The sequence below is a fragment of the Pleurodeles waltl genome, chromosome 10, assembly GCF_031143425.1.
Source record: "Pleurodeles waltl isolate 20211129_DDA chromosome 10, aPleWal1.hap1.20221129, whole genome shotgun sequence".
Lineage (NCBI taxonomy): Eukaryota > Metazoa > Chordata > Amphibia > Caudata > Salamandridae > Pleurodeles > Pleurodeles waltl.
In genome coordinates, this window is record NC_090449.1 from 67,088,463 (window position 1) to 67,104,190 (window position 15,728).

Below are 15,728 nucleotides of genomic sequence, written 5' to 3' on the forward strand. Positions count from 1 at the left end.
GGAAAGTCAGTTGGGAAACCAACTGCAACACAGCAAAAGAAAGGGAACCTCTCTTCTCAGGAAGAAGTTCTGCCCTCTGAGGGAACTGAGCCTTTGGAGCTTGAACCTTACCAGGTTGAGCTCTTAGGCCCAGGGGGACCCTCCAGGGAGGAGCTGTGTAAGGGACAAGAAACCTGTCCCTCTCTTGAAGGCCTTAGGCAGCAAGCTGCTGAAGAGTCCAAAGGCAAGAAAAATGGAACCCATAGGGTCTATTGGGAGGATGGACTCCTGTACACTGAGGCCAGAGACCCCAAACCTGGTGCCACTAGGAGAGTGGTAGTGCCTCAGCTGTTCAGAGAGTTCATCCTAACATTGGCCCATGACATTCCCCTTGCTGGACATTTGGGACAAACCAAGACGTGGGAGAGGTTAGTCAACCACTTCTACTGGCCCAATATGTCCAACATGGTTAAGGAGTTTTGCCTCTCCTGCCCCACCTGTCAAGCCAGTGGTAAGACAGGTGGGCATCCAAAGGCCCCCCTCATTCCACTTCCAGTGGTGGGGGTTCCCTTTGAAAGAGTGGGTGTGGACATAGTTGGTCCACTGGAACCTCCCACAGCCTCAGGAAATATGTATATCCTGGTAGTAGTGGATCATGCTACCAGGTATCCTGAAGCTATTCCCCTTAGGTCGACTACTGCCCCTGCAGTAGCCAAGGCCCTCATTGGTATCTTTACCAGAGTGGGTTTCCCTAAGGAGGTGGTGTCTGACAGAGGTACCAACTTCATGTCAGCATACCTAAAGCACATGTGGAATGAGTGTGGAGTGACTTATAAATTCACTACACCATACCATCCACAAACTAATGGCTTGGTTGAGAGATTCAACAAGACATTAAAAGGCATGATCATGGGGCTCCCAGAAAAGCTCAAAAGGAGATGGGATGTCCTCTTGCCATGTCTGCTTTTCGCTTACAGAGAGGTGCCACAGAAGGGAGTAGGATTCTCACCCTTTGAACTTCTGTTTGGTCATCCTGTAAGGGGACCACTTGCCCTTGTTAAAGAAGGCTGGGAGAGACCTCTCCACGAGCCTAAACAGGACATAGTGGACTATGTACTTGGCCTTCGCTCTAGAATGGCAGAGTACATGGAAAAGGCAACCAAAAACCTTGAGGCCAGCCAACAGCTCCAGAAGTTTTGGTATGACCAAAAGGCTGCACTGGTTGAGTTCCAACCAGGGCAGAAAGTCTGGGTTCTGGAGCCTGTGGCTCCCAGGGCACTCCAGGACAAATGGAGTGGCCCTTACCCAGTACTAGAAAGGAAGAGTCAGGTCACCTACCTGGTGGACCTGGGCACAAGCAGGAGCCCCAAGAGGGTGATCCATGTGAACCGCCTTAAGCTCTTCCATGACAGGGCTGATGTGAATCTGTTGATGGTAACAGATGAGGATCAGGAGGCAGAGAGTGAACCTCTCCCTGATCTTTTGTCATCAGACCCAAAAGATGGCACAGTAGATGGAGTGATCTACTCAGACACCCTCTCTGGCCAACAGCAAGCTGATTGTAGGAGAGTCCTACAACAGTTTCCTGAACTCTTCTCCTTAACCCCTGGTCAGACACACCTGTGTACCCATGATGTGGACACAGGAGACAGCATGCCTGTCAAGAACAAAATCTTTAGACAGTCTGACCATGTTAAGGAAAGCATCAAGGTGGAAGTCCACAAGATGCTGGAATTGGGAGTGATTGAGCACTCTGACAGCCCCTGGGCTAGCCCAGTGGTCTTAGTCCCCAAACCTCACACCAAAGATGGAAAGAAAGAGATGAGGTTTTGTGTGGACTACAGAGGGCTCAATTCTGTCACCAAGACAGATGCTCATCCAATTCCAAGAGCTGATGAGCTCATAGACAAATTAGGTGCTGCCAAATTCCTAAGTACCTTTGACTTGACAGCAGGGTACTGGCAAATAAAAATGGCACCTGGAGCAAAAGAGAAAACAGCATTCTCCACACCTGATGGGCATTATCAGTTTACTGTTATGCCCTTTGGTTTAAAGAATGCCCCTGCCACCTTCCAAAGGTTGGTGAATCAAGTCCTTGCTGGCTTGGAGTCCTTTAGCACAGCTTATCTTGATGATATTGCTGTCTTCAGCTCCACCTGGCAGGATCACCTGGTCCACCTGAAGAAGGTTTTGAAGGCTCTGCAATCTGCAGTCCTCTCTATCAAGGCATCCAAATGCCAGATAGGGCAGGGAACTGTGGTTTACTTGGGCCACCTTGTAGGTGGAGGCCAAGTTCAGCCACTCCAACCCAAGATCCAGACTATTCTGGACTGGGTAGCTCCAAAAACCCAGACTCAAGTCAGGGCATTCCTTGGCTTGACTGGGTATTACAGGAGGTTTGTGAAGGGATATGGATCCATTGTGACAACCCTCACTGAACTCACCTCCAAGAAAATGCCCAAGAAAGTAAACTGGACTGTGGAATGCCAACAGGCCTTTGACACCCTGAAACAGGCAATGTGCTCAGCACCAGTTCTAAAAGCTCCAGATTATTCTAAGCAGTTCATTGTGCAGACTGATGCCTCTGAACATGGGATAGGGGCAGTTTTGTCCCAAACAAATGATGATGGCCTTGACCAGCCTGTTGCTTTCATTAGCAGGAGGTTACTCCCCAGGGAGCAACGTTGGAGTGCCATTGAGAGGGAGGCCTTTGCTGTGGTTTGGTCCCTGAAGAAGCTGAGACCATACCTCTTTGGGACTCACTTCCTAGTTCAAACTGACCACAGACCTCTCAAATGGCTGATGCAAATGAAAGGTGAAAATCCTAAACTGTTGAGGTGGTCCATCTCCCTACAGGGAATGGACTTTATAGTGGAACACAGACCTGGGACTGCCCATGCCAATGCAGATGGCCTTTCCAGGTTCTTCCACTTAGAAAATGAAGACTCTCTTGGGAAAGGTTAGTCTCATCCTCTTTCGTTTGGGGGGGGGTTGTGTAAGGAAATGCCTCCTTGGCATGGTTGCCCCCTGACTTTTTGCCTTTGCTGATGCTATGTTTACAATTGAAAGTGTGCTGAGGCCTGCTAACCAGGCCCCAGCACCAGTGTTCTTTCCCTAACCTGTACTTTTGTATCCACAATTGGCAGACCCTGGCATCCAGATAAGTCCCTTGTAACTGGTACTTCTAGTACCAAGGGCCCTGATGCCAAGGAAGGTCTCTAAGGGCTGCAGCATGTCTTATGCCACCCTGGAGACCTCTCACTCAGCACAGACACACTGCTTGCCAGCTTGTGTGTGCTAGTGAGGACAAAACGAGTAAGTCGACATGGCACTCCCCTCAGGGTGCCATGCCAGCCTCTCACTGCCTATGCAGTATAGGTAAGCCACCCCTCTAGCAGGCCTTACAGCCCTAAGGCAGGGTGCACTATACCATAGGTGAGGGTACCAGTGCATGAGCATGGTACCCCTACAGTGTCTAAACAAAACCTTAGACATTGTAAGTGCAGGGTAGCCATAAGAGTATATGGTCTGGGAGTTTGTCAAACACGAACTCCACAGCACCATAATGGCTACACTGAAAACTGGGAAGTTTGGTATCAAACTTCTCAGCACAATAAATGCACACTGATGCCAGTGTACATTTTATTGTAAAATACACCACAGAGGGCACCTTAGAGGTGCCCCCTGAAACTTAACCGACTATCTGTGTAGGCTGACTAGTTTTAGCAGCCTGCCACAAACCGAGACATGTTGCTGGCCCCATGGGGAGAGTGCCTTTGTCACTCTGAGGCCAGTAACAAAGCCTGCACTGGGTGGAGATGCTAACACCTCTCCCAGGCAGGAATTGTCACACCTGGCGGTGAGCCTCAAAGGCTCACCTCCTTTGTGCCAACCCAGCAGGACACTCCAGCTAGTGGAGTTGCCCGCCCCCTCCGGCCAGGCCCCACTTTTGGCGGCAAGGCCGGAGAAAATAATGAGAAAAACAAGGAGTCGTCACTGGCCAGTCAGGACAGCCCCTAAGGTGTCCTGAGCTGAAGTGACTCTAACTTTTAGAAATCCTCCATCTTGCAGATGGAGGATTCCCCCAATAGGGTTAGGATTGTGACCCCCTCCCCTTGGGAGGAGGCACAAAAAGGGTGTACCCACCCTCAGGGCTAGTAGCCATTGGCTACTAACCCCCCAGACCTAAACACGCCCTTAAATTTAGTATTTAAGGGCTACCCTGAACCCTAGAAAATTAGATTCCTGCAACTACAAGAAGAAGGACTGCCCAGCTGAAAACCCCTGCAGCGGAAGACCAGAAGACGACAACTGCCTTGGCTCCAGAAACTCACCGGCCTGTCTCCTGCCTTCCAAAGATCCTGCTCCAGCGACGCCTTCCAAAGGGACCAGCGACCTCGACATCCTCTGAGGACTGCCCCTGCTTCGAAAAGACAAGAAACTCCCGAGGACAGCGGACCTGCTCCAAGAAAAGCTGCAACTTTGTTTCCAGCAGCTTTAAAGAACCCTGCAAGCTCCCCGCAAGAAGCGTGAGACTTGCAACACTGCACCCGGCGACCCCGACTCGGCTGGTGGCGATCCAACACCTCAGGAGGGACCCCAGGACTACTCTGATACTGTGAGTACCAAAACCTGTCCCCCCTGAGCCCCCACAGCGCCGCCTGCAGAGGGAATCCCGAGGCTTCCCCTGACCGCGACTCTTTGAACCTAAAGTCCCGACGCCTGGGAGAGACCCTGCACCCGCAGCCCCCAGGACCTGAAGGACCGGACTTTCACTGGAGAAGTGACCCCCAGGAGTCCCTCTCCCTTGCCCAAGTGGAGGTTTCCCCGAGGAATCCCCCCCTTGCCTGCCTGCAGCGCTGAAGAGATCCCGAGATCTCTCATAGACTAACATTGAAAACCCGACGCTTGTTTCTACACTGCACCCGGCCGCCCCCGCGCTGCTGAGGGTGAAATTTCTGTGTGGACTTGTGTCCCCCGCGGTGCCCTACAAAACCCCCCTGGTCTGCCCTCCGAAGACGCGGGTACTTACCTGCAAGCAGACCGGAACCGGGGCACCCCCTTCTCTCCATTCTAGCCTATGTGTTTTGGGCACCACTTTGAACTCTGCACCTGACCGGCCCTGAGCTGCTGGTGTGGTGACTTTGGGGTTGCTCTGAACCCCCAACGGTGGGCTACCTTGGACCAAGAACTGAACCCTGTAAGTGTCTTACTTACCTGGTAAAACTAACCAAAACTTACCTCCCCCAGGAACTGTGAAAATTGCACTGTGTCCACTTTTAAAACAGCTATTTGTCAATAACTTGAAAAGTATACATGCAATTTTGATGATTGGAAGTTCCTAAAGTACTTACCTGCAATACCTTTCGAATGAGATATTACATGTAGAATTTGAACCTGTGGTTCTTAAAATAAACTAAGAAAAGATATTTTTCTATATAAAAACCTATTGGCTGGATTTGCCTCTGAGTGTGTGTACCTCATTTATTGTCTATGTGTATGTGCAACAAATGCTTAACACTACTCCTTGGATAAGCCTACTGCTCGACCACACTACCACAAAATAGAGCATTAGTATTATCTATTTTTACCACTATTTTACCTCTAAGGGGAACCCTTGGACTCTGTGTATGCTATTCCTTACTTTGAAATAGCACATACAGAGCCAACTTCCTACAATTTATTTTTTGAAAAAGATGTTTTGGACAACCATGTTAGCACAAAGAACCCTAAGAATCTTCTGGACATAAACTATGCCCAAGGAATCAAAGTAATTTGTAGATTGATCTTTGGTGTCCACCTACTAGTACAGAACTGTGACGCAAGAATCAAGAAGCACCATTTACACAGGGTCTGTCAATAACCCAATGAATAGTGTGTGCGCACTGGGCTCAGAGAGGAGATGCAGAGTCTTAGGAACAGATACCTTATGTAATGAAGTTTAGTGGTTCTATGACCCATAAAAGAATCAAGTGGAAGAAACCTGGTTTCTGGAGGAATCAATAGCTTACATCAACAGCCAGTTTGTTAATCAGAAACAATGCATAGCCGGATACTCTAAATAACCACAAAAAGGCACAATCAATAAATATTGTGTTTTGATTCAATAAATGAAATAAGTAACATTGGGCATCATCAGCGCAAACGCTACACCATTTAATTGACCAGAACAGTGTTCGGGTTCAAGTACTCACAATGTGCACACAAGAAACAAAAGTGTATAACAAAAACAGAATGAAGCAAAGCACAGCTGATGTATGTTTGTGCAGATGCTCAGTATTTAATATTTATGTATGTATTCTGTAAAGCCAAGTTGCCCCAAATTGGCTGCATTTCAACCTATAATTAGTCAAGGGCCATCACCGGGACAAATCTGAGAAGAAGTAGTATGGACCAGTTGTCACAAGGATCAAGAAGGGCCGAATAGATCTGAATATAGTATTCCGTATTCGCACATTTAATTGCAGCAGCCACATGTTTAAGAGGAGGGCTTTGGGCACTGGCACGTTTATATTTGCAAATTAGGCACTGGTTCTATCATATCCGATTGTAAACAATTTCCTGCTTATACAAGTTGATTCCACAAGGACCCATTGTTCTTTGTACTTTACTATTGCTCCTGGTTTGTGGTGGGTTGACAGGCTGCTCCTGTGCTTCATATACCATAAACGAATCAAGACATAATTCAAACATACGTCTAAAGTTCACCATGGAATTAAAGATGATAGAATCCAGGAGGGTTAAGGGACAATTTATATATGGGTCAGTGTGCTCCACCAATGAGTGAAAGGTGTCAGAACACAACGACTGTAAATATATACCAATGTACATGAGTCAATGGACTCTATCAATGATTGGAGAGCTTATGTCTCTGGAAACCAGACACCATTTGTACATAAATCTATGGTTTCTGCCCAGAAATGGCATTCAGTGTTAAGGCAGAGAACACCTGTAAATAGTCAGTGTAAGGAAATGCCTCCTTGGCATGGTTGCCCCCTGACTTTTTGCCTTTGCTGATGCTATGTTTACAATTGAAAGTGTGCTGAGGCCTGCTAACCAGGCCCCAGCACCAGTGTTCTTTCCCTAACCTGTACTTTTGTATCCACAATTGGCAGACCCTGGCATCCAGATAAGTCCCTTGTAACTGGTACTTCTAGTACCAAGGGCCCTGATGCCAAGGAAGGTCTCTAAGGGCTGCAGCATGTCTTATGCCACCCTGGAGACCTCTCACTCAGCACAGACACACTGCTTGCCAGCGAGGACAAAACGAGTAAGTCGACATGGCACTCCCCTCAGGGTGCCATGCCAGCCTCTCACTGCCTATGCAGTATAGGTAAGACACCCCTCTAGCAGGCCTTACAGCCCTAAGGCAGGGTGTACTATACCATAGGTGAGGGTACCAGTGCATGAGCATGGTACCCCTACAGTGTCTAAACAAAACCTTAGACATTGTAAGTGCAGGGTAGCCATAAGAGTATATGGTCTGGGAGTCTGTCAAACACGAACTCCACAGCACCATAATGGCTACACTGAAAACTGGGAAGTTTGGTATCAAACTTCTCAGCACAATAAATGCACACTGATGCCAGTGTACATTTTATTGCAAAATACACCCCAGAGGGCACCTTAGAGATGCCCCCTGAAACTTAACCGACTGTCTGTGTAGGCTGACTAGTTCCAGCAGCCTGCCACACTAGAGACATGTTGCTGGCCCCATGGGGAGAGTGCCTTTGTCACTCTGAGGCCAGTAACAAAGCCTGCACTGGGTGGAGATGCTAACACCTCCCCCAGGCAGGAGCTGTAACACCTGGCGGAGAGCCTCAAAGGCTCACCCCTTTGTCACAGCACCGCAGGACACTCCAGCTAGTGGAGTTGCCCGCCCCCTCCGGCCCGGCCCCCGCTTTTGGCGGCAAGACCGGAGAAAATAATGAGAACAACAAGGAGGAGTCACTGGCCAGTCAGGACAGCCCCTAAGGTGTCCTGAGCTGAGGTGACTAACTTTTAGAAATCCTCCATCTTGCAGATGGAGGATTCCCCCCAATAGGGTTAGGATTGTGACCCCCTCCCCTTGGGAGGAGGCACAAAGAGGGTGTACCCACCCTCAGGGCTAGTAGCCATTGGCTACTAACCCCCCAGACCTAAACACGCCCTTAAATTTAGTATTTAAGGGCTACCCTGAACCCTAGAAAATTAGATTCCTGCAACAACAACAAGAAGGACTGCCCAGCTGAAAACCCCTGCAGAGGAAGACCAGAAGACCACAACTGCCTTGGCTCCAGAAACTCACCGGCCTGTCTCCTGCCTTCCAAAGAACTCTGCTCCAGCGACGCCTTCCAAAGGGACCAGCGACCTCTGAATCCTCTGAGGACTGCCCTGCTTCGACGACGACAAGAAACTCCCGAGGACAGCGGACCTGCTCCATAAAGACTGCAACTTTGTTTCCAGAAGCAGCTTTAAAGAACCCTGCAACTCCCCGCAAGAAGCGTGAGACTTGCAACACTGCACCCGGCGACCCCGACTCGGCTGGTGGAGAACCAACACCTCAGGGAGGACCCCCGGACTACTCTCCGACTGAGTACCAAAACCTGTCCCCCCTGAGCCCCCACAGCGCCGCCTGCAGAGGGAATCCCGAGGCTTCCCCTGACCGCCACTCTCTGAAACCTAAGTCCCGACGCCTGGAAAAGACCCTGCACCCGCAGCCCCCAGGACCTGAAGGACCGGACTTTCACTGGAGAAGTGACCCCCAGGAGTCCCTCTCCCTTGCCCAAGTGGAGGTTTCCCCGAGGAAGCCCCCCCTTGCCTGCCTGCAGCGCTGAAGAGATCCATTGATCTCTCATAGACTAACATTGCAAACCCGACGCTCGTTTCTACACTGCACCCGGCCGCCCCGCGCCGCTGAGGGTGAAATTTCTGTGTGGGCTTGTGTCCCCCCCCGGTGCCCTACAAAACCCCCCTGGTCTGCCCTCCGAAGACGCGGGTACTTACCTGCAAGCAGACCGGAACCGGGGCACCCCCTTCTCTCCATTCTAGCCTATGCGTTTTGGGCACCACTTTGAACTCTGCACCTGACCGGCCCTGAGCTGCTGGTGTGGTGACTTCGGGGTTGCTCTGAACCCCCAACGGTGGGCTACCTTGGACCAAGAACTGAACCCTGTAAGTGTCTTACTTACCTGGTAAAACTAACAAAAACTTACCTCCCCAGGAACTGTGAAAATTGCACTAAGTGTCCACTTTTAAAGTAGCTATTTGTCAATAACTTGAAAAGTATACATGCAATTGAAATGATTCAAAGTTCCTAATGTACTTACCTGCAATACCTTTCAAACAAGATATTACATGTTAAATTTGAACCTGTGGTTCTTAAAATAAACTAAGAAAAGATATTTTTCTATAACAAAACCTATTGGCTGGATTTGTCTCTGAGTGTGTGTACCTCATTTATTGTCTATGTGTATGTACAACAAATGCTTAACACTACTCCTTGGATAAGCCTACTGCTCGACCACACTACCCCAAAATAGAGCATTAGTATTATCTCTTTTTACCACTATGTTACCTCTAAGGGGAACCCTTGGACTCTGTGCATGCTATTCCTTACTTTGAAATAGCACATACAGAGCCAACTTCCTACAGTCAGGCAGGGGTGCTGCCTCTGGTCTTATCTACTGGAGTGGATTTATGGGATGCAGTGATGATTTAATCCTTAGTAGGCTGGGAGCTACTAGGGGGCCCAAGTTGAGTGGGTATCCAGGGAGGCCAGTTTGGTGAACACACAACTTTTATAGGAGACTCACAAATTAAATTGTGAAAGTTGGAAGGTGAAGGAAGAAAAACTGAATGGGATGGAGCAGAGCTTCTGGTTCTAGGCTCTTTCGAAGCACAAAGCGGCGACAGCAAGACACTTTCAACATTCCACCAATTAACTTAATGACAGGACTAGACACCTTGCAAGAAGGGATTATGTAGATCAAGGTATACATCAATCACCAACGATGTAGTATGATTGGCTAGACAGAAGGCATGTAATGTACTGACGTAGCTGTCCAATGGAATACCACGACCCAGAGGCAGTTAGCGAGACACAGGAGAAGCTAGATACTATGGCTACCACCATAACCAGAAGGAAGAAAAACTGCAAAAAAAAGTTTTAAAACAAAGCAAAAAAAACACAAAACATGAAGTCACATAAACCACGTGTGCCTATAAATCACAATCTCCAAAAGGTGAAAAAAGGAAGAGAGAAAAAAAAAAAGGATGGGTTCTGGGAAAGTTATACAGCTTATGAGTTTGCTGCACCATGTATTTTACTCCATTACAAACGCAAACATGGTGAATGGAAAAAAAAAAAAGGGTAAGTGCAGTGGGAGAGACCTCTAAAGGAGAGGACTGTGACAATTTGGGCATCCAAAGGGAAGACCAGGTCGAAGGATTAGTTGGCAGACCAATGAGTTAGAGCAGGTGTCACCAACCTTTTCAGTAATAGAGCTTATTATGTTGAATGAACGTTATTCCAATCTAATGATGTTGTAGGTGTTGTAGTGATCACCACATCACAAGATTACATCAGTGACCACCCCATGCAAGGCTGTTAGCAGTAATTTCCTACAGCATCAAGCAAGGTTTCCAGTAGTAATGGAAACATTTTTTAATTGAGAATAAGTATACATGAATAATACATAACACCTTTAGCTCCAATGCCCTTGCCATCAAGGTAATATGAGGAATAGGTCTGAGCAATGCCACATGATTTATCACCCACATTTCTTTTTTATGGCAAATTCAGCCATTTCTCGCCAAATGTCAGCTTATGAGTTCTGAAAATACACGCATATGTCTCGAGTGCATATTTTTTAATTTTGTTGTACTTACATTTCAACCAAGAAAATGTTTCAAATTTAGTACGGTGGGCTACACACAGGAGAACTAATTATATGTAGCTGGTGAGCTACCAGTAGCTTGCAAGCTACTTGTTGGAGATCCCAGAGTTTGAGTCTATGATACAACCATAAACAAGGGGAGGAAGCAGATGGGGGAAAAAGAATCTGCGAAAATACATACATGCACACAAACACTTGCACCCACAAGGCAAAATTCCTAATGCACATTATCATGAGTAACAATTTAAATTGTGTCAAACAATTCAAGCGTTCAACTTTCACACATTTTAGAGCTCAATGAAGGCCTTGCGCATGTTGTCATCATGAGGATCAGTAATGGGCCAGACACAGAAGTCGGTTTCTTGGCACAAAGTTTCTTTATCACTCCATCTCTTAAGTGACACTTATTCTTCAGGTCATGTAATCCATTACTTTCTTACAAGGGGACAAGGTATACCTCAAAATCACATCATGGATATATGAACGTGAGGTCTACCTTTCAAATCATAAACGTAGCAGAAATTCCCATCATCTTGGAACAGTAAATATAAAAATAAAAAACTAAGTGCACCAAAGTGTGTTTTTTTATTTTTTTTAAAGAAAAGAAAAAGAAAGGAGGGTAGGGAAGATAGTGGGCACAGGGGTAATGAAGAAAAGGTTGACGAGCAACAGAGAAGAAACTATTCCTAAGTCCTCTGTATGCATTGGTATTGTCCACACAAGGTCTTCAACAACTGTCAGCAAAAGGCTGTAGGAGGAGCCCTAAAAATTAAGGATGCCAAATTTGAATCAACACGAAAACCCTCTGCAAGCACCTAGATTTAATCAAAAGGGAGCTTTAATTAAGTCCTAAGTGAACTGAGGTAACAAAGGGCCAGCAGAAGTACAATTAAATAAAAGTCACTCTGACATGCTCAATGGAGATATCCATGGGAAAGGATTACATCGCCCATTAAGGCAAATTATGTGTAAGTGCACTAACGTCTATGTAAAGCCATCAGTATTTTTCATTGTACTTACATGTGCAGAGATTTTTGTGCCTTCACTACCTCTTCCTTGGAACTGTAACGAACCAGCGCATTCCCGTGGGGAAGGTTAAGGTGGAATGTTATCAGTGGCCCATGCTGCATGCACAAGGTTCGCAGAGTAGAGCCGTCGATCTAAACCCAACGAAACAAAAATCAATTAGAGTTCTTAGACCTTAACACAACAGTGGCACTGCATTTGTTTGAGGTCATTGGACAACCTATTTTCACAGGTACAGGACACATCCTGGATGCGTCTTAAAATGCTTTGAAGAAAATGAGATTGTAGATACTAAACAAAGCATCAGCAATCTCCTCAAAGCAGAAAGCCCCAATGTACACTAAAGGAGACCACATATCTAGTATCATACAAATTCACAATTCAGCATTCAGAATCTTCAGCTTAACGAAACAATGCAGAGCATCCACGCCATTGTTATGCAAGTCCACATCCCAAAGAACAAGTTACTTACCTTTAGTAATCCTCTTTCTGGTGGATACTCTAATCACAAGTTGCTCACCTTCAGAATTATTCCCAGACTAGATCCTGAAGCTTTTCATGGCAGTGCTCCCGTTCCGCTATGGAAGTGACCAAACGGAGCAGACATCTACGCCACACACACATGCACATCAGTTTCTTTCTTAATTCTGTTCAAAACCTCAGATGTGAAGCCCAAAATGTAATCAACGGTTTGAGAGTGCAGATCTCTAGATTGGGACATGGGAAGAGAGACCATTCCACAGAACGGGGAGGTGGGAGGGAAATGAGGGATCTGTGGTTAGAAAGTATCCACCAAAAAGAGGATTAACGAAGGTAAGTAACTTATTTGGATATGGGCTTGCATACCACAGACATGGATGCTCTGTTGCATGGTCTCATTAAACTGAATGCTTGTCAGGAGATTCTGGATGATGAATCGTTAAGTAGCATGATTCTTGTGATGGATACTTCTAACTGCAGAACCCTCAACTCTACAGCGGATACCAAAGCAGTACCTCCCAAGGTGGAAGGTCTGTGGAATGGGTTTGGGCCCAAAAAGTCCTGCACGTCAGACCTAGCAGTAATTCATCGTGAATATGTACACAGATGCCCATGTTGCAGCCAAACTAACGTCCGGGACAGGCTCTCCTCTTGACCAGTCAATGGTAGCTCTCTTGGCCCTGGTGGAATTTAGCAGCCAATCCTTCTGGGGCTGTTTACTGATGCCAGTTCATAGCAGATCTTTAATACAGATGACTATCACCCTGGACAAAGTCCTTTTCTGCACTGCCTTGCCTTTCATTGCCACAGCGATCCCCACAAAGAGCTGACCGTCCACCCAATAATCTTTAAAGTGATTGATGGATAAGCACAAAGCTCTCCTGGGGTCCAAGCGATGAGATCTTGTAAGAAAATGCCTTCTTGGCATAATTACCCCCTGACTTTTTGCCTTTTGCTGATGCCAGTTGTAGGAAGTTGGCTCTGTATGTGCTATTTCAAAGTAAGGAATAGCATGCACAGAGTCCAAGGGTTCCCCTTAGAGGTAAAATAGTGGTAAAAAGAGATAATACTAATGCTCTATTTTGTGGTAGTGTGGTCGAGCAGTAGGCTTATCCAAGGAGTAGTGTTAAGCATTTGTTGTACATACACATAGACAATAAATGAGGTACACACACTCCGAGACAAATCCAGCCAATAGGTTTTGTTATAGAAAAATATCTTATCTTAGTTTATTTTAAGAACCACAGGTTCAAATTTAACATGTAATATCTTGTTTGAAAGGTATTGCAGGTAAGTACATTAGGAACTTTGAATCATTTCAATTGCATGTATACTTTTCAAGTTATTCACAAATAGCTATTTCAAAAGTGGACACAGTGCAATTTTCACAGTTCCTGGGGGAGGTAAGTTTTTGTTAGTTTTACCAGGTAAGTAAGACACTTACAGGGTTCAGTTCTTGGTCCAAGGTAGCCCACCGTTGGGGGTTCAGAGCAACCCCAAAGTTACCACACCAGCAGCTCAGGGCCAGTCAGGTGCAGAGTTCAAAGTGGTGCCCAAAACGCATAGGCTTCAATGGAGAGAAGGGGGTGCCCCGATTCCGGTCTGCTTGCAGGTAAGTACCCGCGTCTTCGGAGGGCAGACCAGGGGGGTTTTGTAGGGCACCGGGGGGGACACAAGCCCACACAGAAATTTCACCCTCAGCAGCGCGGGGGCGGCCGGGTGCAGTGTTAGAACAAGCGTCGGGTTCGCAATGTTAGTCAATGAGAGATCAAGGGATCTCTTCAGCGCTGCAGGCAGGCAAGGGGGGGCTTCCTCGGGGAAACCTCCACTTGGGCAAGGGAGAGGGACTCCTGGGGGGTCACTTCTGCAGTGAAAGTCCGGTCCTTCAGGTCCTGGGGGCTGCGGGTGCAGGGTCTTTTCCAGGCGTCGGGACTTAGGTTTCAGAGAGTCGCGGTCAGGGGAAGCCTCGGGATTCCCTCTGCAGGCGGCGCTGTGGGGGCTCAGGGGGGACAGGTTTTGGTACTCACAGTCGTAGAGTAGTCCGGGGGTCCTCCCTGAGGTGTTGGTTCTCCACCAGCCGAGTCGGGGTCGCCGGGTGCAGTGTTGCAAGTCTCACGCTTCTTGCGGGGAGTTGCAGGGTTCTTTAAAGCTGCTTCTTGAAACAAAGTTGCAGTCTTTTTGGAGCAGGTCCGCTGTCCTCGGGAGTTTGTCGTCGTCGAAGCAGGGCAGTCCTCAGAGGATTCAGAGGTCGCTGGTCCCTTTGGAAGGCGTCGCTGGAGCAGAGTTCTTTGGAAGGCAGGAGACAGGCCGGTGAGTTTCTGGAGCCAAGGCAGTTGTTGTCTTCTGGTCTTCCTCTGCAGGGGTTTTCAGCTAGGCAGTCCTTCTTCTTGTTGTTGCAGGAATCTAATTTTCTAGGGTTCAGGGTAGCCCTTAAATACTAAATTTAAGGGCGTGTTTAGGTCTGGGGGGTTAGTAGCCAATGGCTACTAGCCCTGAGGGTGGGTACACCCTCTTTGTGCCTCCTCCCAAGGGGAGGGGGTCACAATCCTAACCCTATTGGGGGAATCCTCTATCTGCAAGATGGAGGATTTCTAAAAGTTAGAGTCACCTCAGCTCAGGACACCTTAGGGGCTGTCCTGACTGGCCAGTGACTCCTCCTTGTTGCTTTCTTTGTTCCCTCCAGCCTTGCCGCCAAAAGTGGGGGCCGTGGCCGGAGGGGGCGGGCAACTCCACTAAGCTGGAGTGCCCTGCTGGGCTGTGACAAAGGGGTGAGCCTTTGAGGCTCACCGCCAGGTGTTACAGCTCCTGTCTGGGGGAGGTGTTAGCATCTCCACCCAGTGCAGGCTTTGTTACTGGCCTCAGAGTGACAAAGGCACTCTCCCCATGTGGCCAGCAACATGTCTCTAGTGTGGCAGGCTGCTGGAACTAGTCAGCCTACACAGACAGTCGGTTAAGTTTCAGGGGGCACCTCTAAGGTGCCCTCTGGGGTGTATTTTGCAATAAAATGTACACTGGCATCAGTGTGCATTTATTGTGCTGAGAAGTTTGATACCAAACTTCCCAGTTTTCAGTGTAGCCATTATGGTGCTGTGGAGTTCGTGTTTGACAAACACCCAGACCATATACTCTTATGGCTACCCTGCACTTATAATGTCTAAGGTTTTGTTTAGACACTGTAGGGGTACCATGCTCATGCACTGGTACCCTCACCTATGGTATAGTGCACCCTGCCTTAGGGCTGTAAGGCCTGCTAGAGGGGTGACTGACCTATACTTGCATAGGCAGTGAGAGGCTGGCATGGCACCCTGAGGGGAGTGCCATGTCGACTTACTCGTTTTGTCCTCACTAGCACACACAAGCTGGCAA

At 47.8% G+C, this 15,728-nt stretch overlaps 1 protein-coding gene across 4 annotated transcripts in view; it reads right to left on the bottom strand.

Annotated features, from left to right (window-relative positions):
- TNRC6A (trinucleotide repeat containing adaptor 6A) overlaps positions 1 to 15,728 on the bottom strand; it is a 376,657-nt gene that overhangs the window by 60,135 nt on the left and 300,794 nt on the right. For all 4 annotated transcript variants that reach the window (XM_069209691.1, XM_069209690.1, XM_069209693.1 and 1 more), the window contains one exon: positions 11,877 to 12,016. In XM_069209691.1, coding sequence (XP_069065792.1) covers positions 11,877 to 12,016 — 140 coding nt within the window. The remainder of the gene's footprint in view (positions 1 to 11,876; positions 12,017 to 15,728) is intronic.